Here is a 5,190-nt window from a genome sequence, read left to right as displayed (position 1 = left end):
TCCCCTCGGGGGCAACCTTTCGACGGGCGGTCCCCCCCCGCCCGCAGCCATGCGCGCCCTCTTCAACACACTCATCGCCCTGGTGGCCCTCTTCGCCATGGCCTCCTCGGCCTTCGCCATGCGCGACAACGATGGTGTGCGTACCCCCCCCCCCCCCTCTCGCCTGCCCCCGCCGAATGTGGCCGCTGACCCCCTCTTGCCCTCCTCCCGACCGGACCCACGGCCCCCTCCCTCTTCCCAGGGCGGCACCACCTGTGCCGTGTGCACCGTGGTCGTCGGCCTGGCCCAGCAGATGCAGGACCTGGCCACCGAGTCGGCGGCGTACAAGCGCTTCGTGCCGGCTCGGCAGATTGCCGCGGCCTACTGCAACAACATGGCCGCCGACAGCGGGCTGAACAAGATTTGCAAGCACTTCTTCTTCAACTCCATCGCCGGCCCGGGCCTGATGCGTGCCATCGACGCCAGCTACTTCTCCCAGGCCCCCATCTCGGCGGACCAGATCTGCCGCTCGGCCGGCTTCTGCACCAACTCCAAGTGCAACCTCTTCTCCAAGATGTCCCGCTCCCTGGGCGGCAGCAGCATGGCCGCCGTCGACGTCGAGCAGATGGCCAGCCCGGAGGAGGACGTCGACCCGGCGGTCTTCTCCGAGGACGCCGTGGCCGAGCGCGAGGAGCTGGTCCGGTCGCTGTGCGCCACGCGCACCTTCGCCCCCTTCTGCAACTGGGGCATGGAGGGCGACACCCACACCGCGCCGCTGGTCGACCAGGACAAGGACGGCATCGGCCCGACGGACGGCTCGCAGGTGGTCGTGCGCGGCTCCCAGTGGCGCGGCGCCGATTGCGACGACAAGAACCCCAATGTCTACCCCGGCCGCAAGGCCACCACCCTGGACGCCAAGGTGGACCACGACTGCAACGGCGTGGTTGGCATCGACTCGGCCACCAAGCGCTCCTACGAGGACCTCTTCTGCTCGGGCTTCCGCCGGATGGGTGTCATCGGCATCGGCGACTCGGCCACGGCGCACTTCCACATCCCGGACACCTGGCTCAATGCCACGACCATTTCGCGCGAGGCCTTCGACAGCCTGACCTTCATTGCCACCAACGAGCTGGACTGGCCCCAGCAGTCGACCGCCTCCTCCTTCGTGACCTCCCCGCACCGGGATTGCCCGGGCCCGCTGGACTCCATCTACGGGCGCCTGCGCGAGCGGAACCTCTGCAACCACCGCGACTTCCAGAACATCGGTGTCAACGGCGCCGATGTCGTGTCCACCGTGCGCCACATCAAGACCCTGGCCCGCAACAAGGCCTCCGACCACCCGGTGCTGGTCCTGTTCGCCCTGATCGGCAACGACATTTGCTCCAGCAACCCCAGCGTCAGCAGCATGACCACCCCGCAGCAGTTCGAGGCCTCGGTTCGCGAGTGTACGTGCCCCACTGGTGGCCCTGTGGGCGTCTTCCTTCTCCCTTCCCCGGCACCTGGGTGTTTTGTTTGTGCCGCTGTTGTGTGCCGGTGTGTTTGTGTGACATTCCCCTCGAGCCGCCGACTGACGACACACCGTCCCTTTTCTTTTTTCCCCCTGCCTCGTGGCCCTTTTTCCCCTTCTCTCCGGCGGCCGGGCGGCCGGGTCGGGTCCCATCACACACAGCTCTCAAGTATCTGGATGAGAACACCCCGGCCGGTAGCAAGGTCCTGATTGAGGGCATTGTCGATGGCCGTGTGCTGTACCAGCACATGCACGACCAGATCCACCGTACGTGTGACCTATGCTGGGCATCTGTCCTCTTGCCCTCCTCTCTATTTTGGCCGCACTTCTACTGGTGCTAACTCTCTGTTCTCTGTTCCCTACTCTCTGTTCTCTGTTCCCTGCTGCCTGCTTTCTGTCCTCTGTTCCTTGCTGCCTGCTCTCTGTTCCGTGCTCTCCGCTCTCCGCTCTCTGCTGCCTGTTCTCTGCTGCCTACTCTCTGCTGCCTGCTCTCTGCTGCCTGTTCTCTGCTGCCTACTCTCTGCTGCCTACTCTCTGCTGCCTGTTCTCTGCTGCCTACTCTCTGCTGCCTGCTCTCTGCTGCCTGCTCTCCGCTCTCCGCTCTCCGCTCTCCGCTCTCCGCTCTCCGCTCTCCGCTCGCCACCCCCCTCCTTTCCTCAGCTCTGGGCGTCAAGTTCAGCACCCTCTACGACTACCTGAACTGCCTGAAGATTTCTCCCTGCGCCGGCTGGCTCAACTCCAACGCTGATGTCCGCAACGCCTCCTCCAACCATGCGGCCAAGCTGAACGATGTCTACCGCAGCATCCTCAAGAACACCACTTTCCGCAACATCGAGGTTGACTACATTGACTACCCGATCGCCGAGCTGATCACCCGCTGGGTGGTGCGTCTTTTTTTCCCCCCGCCCCTCCCTCCCATTTTGCCATGCACATGATGCGCATATATATATATGTTACATATATACATGCGCGGATGTGCTCTTGCAGGCCTGCACGCGCGCGTCCCCGTCCTTCGCTCGGCCCCGCCCCTCTCCACCTCCGGGTGTCGGGCCGGTCCGCGCGCGCCCCCCTTTTGGCTGCCACGGGCTGACCTCCCTCCCTTTGTGCTTTCCCCTTGTGCCTGTGCGGAATGCGCGCGAAGTCTCGCGGAGGCAAGGCCGTCGACCTGATCGACAATGTGGACGGCTTCCATCCCTCGCAGGTGACCAACGCCCTCCTGTCGGAGTATGTTTGGGAGTTCCTCATGAACAAGCACCCCTCTTGGCTGGGCGACCTGAACCCCAACAACAGCCAGATCCGCCGCCTCTTCGGCGACCAGGGCGGCTACTAAGTAAGCAGCCGACGCGCCCCACCGGAGGGGCGGTGGCCCCCCCCCCCCCTCCCCCCCCGGCGCCCCTCAGAGGCGGGAGAGGAAAGCAGGGCAATGCTCCCCCCTCCCCCTTTTTTTTTGCCGGAGGGGCAGGGGTATGCTTCCTGAAGTGCGACAGGAAGAAGAAGCCCGCATTCACTTCCCCTCGCTGTGTGTGCTGTGCCTGCCTTTGCGCCCCTCTCCTCCTCTCTCCGCCAGGGTGTCCCCCCCCCCCCCCCGGCGCACAGATACACGCTCCTTGTCAGTTCCTTTCCTTCTTCTCCCCCTCCTTCCTCCTCTTCACCGCGAGAAAGTTGCTGCTCCTCGCCTTGTCTGGATACTTTTTTATAGGGTCGCGCAGCACCTGTGTGCACGCGGGCACGAGAGGGGGGGGGGGGGGCAAAGAAGTGCGCAACAGGGTGTGTGTAGTGCTGGTGTGATGCATGTGTGGCGCACCAGGGCACCACACACAATCGGCGCTCCTCCTCCCCACTGTCTCTGTCTCTCTCCTCCCTTTTCCTTCCTTTCTTTGCAGACTGGCAGTTGTTTATCCTCCCGCCATCCAAGCGGATGTGCGTGACGGCGTCGTCGTCGCCGCCGCTGTTGTCTTTCCGCCCCGGCTCCCTTCTGGAGCTCGAGCTGGGAAATACAAAACAAGATATCCATCTGGGTCTCCAGAACAGGAGAGAAGGGATCACATGCTAGCGACCATCACACCACCGTACAATGGTCCTGCCCGGGCGGGGGAGGCTTTCTTTCCGGGGACGGTCGGGGCGGACGTTGCGCTATCTCCAATAGGAACAGCGCAGCCCATTCACTTCTCCGTGGAGGACCTCCTCGTTGGCTCTGGTGGGCCGAAAGCCCCAGGAGGGCGGAGGGGCGAGAGAGAGGGTCGCGGCGGCCGCGACCCTCCGGGCTTTTTTGTCGGCGCGACGGGTCGCCAGGGCTCCCCCTCCCGGCGCGCGTTTCGCGCCTGGGGGGGGGGGGGGGGTTTTCCCCCCCCGGGGGGGGGGCCAAATGGGGGGGGGGGGGGGGTGGTGGGTGTGGGGGGGGGGGGGGGGGGGGGGGGGGGGGGGGGGGGGGGACAAGTCGTGCGCCATTCGGTGCGCCATGTTCCCTGGACACGGCTGGGGCGGATGGCGGCCGCGGTGCCCCGTTCGCCCCCGGCTCTGGGCCCTGGGCCCGGGCAGGCTGGCGAGCGAGCCGGCCGACGGGCGAGCAAGCCGCCAGCCGAGAAGGTGTCAGGCACTGGCAACAGCCGTGGGGGGCCTCGCCCGGATGCTGGACGCTGCGGTGTTCGCCCACCAACTGTCCCGCCAATTCCGATGCTGTGGGGCCATGCTCCGTGTGTCCGTGTGTGTCTTTCTCTCTCTCTCTCCCCCTGCATGTGCGTGCATGTATGTTCGGGCCCGGTCGGCGCGTTGATCCGGCCGCTCAAAGACTTTACCAGGGGGGTGCCCGGCGGCCGGCCACCAGCCCCGGAAGCCTGGCTCGCTGCTCATGTGCTTGGGCAGGCCTCCGCGCCGGGTGGCTGAGGCGAGGCCGCGAGGCGAGCATGGGGGGGGGGGGGGGCCGGGCATGGAAACTGGCAAGGGGGAGGGCGTGCGCGCTTGCGCGTGTAGGCGCGCCTGAGTCTCCCCCCCCCGCCCCCTCCGGCCCCTGTCTCTCTCCTCCCCCCGGAGGGCAGGGCGTTCGCCGTCTCGCAAGGGGGTGTTCGCGCCAGGACCGAAGGCGTCTCCCGTGCGTTGGCCCCGGCGCCCACACCCGGCGCCCTTGGTGAGGCTTTTTAATTAGCATCGTAGTCATCCTCCGGCCCCGGGCTCCGGCCCCGTGCCGATGCCGTTCCCGGTCGGCGGGGGGCGGGGGCAGCCGAGCCCAACAGGGCGGAAGGCGTTCGACCGGTGGATTTCTGGCCCGGCCGCCTCGGCGACCGCCAGGCGATCTGATGGGCGCCCTGCAGGGGGCGGAGGCAGGGCCAGCAAAGCGCCAAAATGTGGCCACCTGCTCGGGGGATATTGCTTCCTCGCGTGCGAGCGTCGAGCGGGGAGGCGGCCGGGCCTCTCGGCGCCGAGCGCCGTCATTGTGCCGCACTGGGGGGGCCCCGCGCTGTGCTTCTTCTTCCTCCTCTGTGCGCGCGCGTCCTCCCTCTCCTCCTTGGGCCGGCCTCCCACCGCCTCCTGCGCGTGGGGTATCTCCCCTTCGCGCATGGCCCTCGGGCTCTTTCTGGCTGTCTCGCTCTCGCCGGCCGGGGCCCTCAGCGACGGGCCCTGGGCCGGTTCTGTGTCCTCCTCTCGCCCGGCCCGATTGTTCGCGAGAGAGTCTACGACCTCCCCGCCCTTTGCCGCCCCCCCCCCCC

General features: G+C 66.9%; 1 protein-coding gene across 1 annotated transcript; it reads left to right on the top strand.

Moving 5' to 3' along the window:
* Nucleotides 1-31: 31 nt before the first annotated feature.
* Nucleotides 32-3,073, top strand: H696_01499 (hypothetical protein). Its single transcript, XM_009495395.1, has 5 exons — nt 32-136; nt 242-1,424; nt 1,649-1,753; nt 2,147-2,370; nt 2,628-3,073. The coding sequence occupies exons 1-5, from the start codon at nt 50-52 to the stop codon at nt 2,814-2,816; spliced, it is 1,788 nt and encodes a 595-aa protein (XP_009493670.1). The 5' UTR covers nt 32-49; the 3' UTR covers nt 2,817-3,073.
* Nucleotides 3,074-5,190: the final 2,117 nt, after the last annotated feature.

Source organism: Fonticula alba, assembly GCF_000388065.1.
Source record: "Fonticula alba strain ATCC 38817 unplaced genomic scaffold supercont2.2, whole genome shotgun sequence".
NCBI classification, from domain to species: domain Eukaryota; order Rotosphaerida; family Fonticulaceae; genus Fonticula; species Fonticula alba.
Note: the sequence above shows the minus strand (reverse complement) of the source record. Positions and strands in the feature narration are given on the sequence as shown.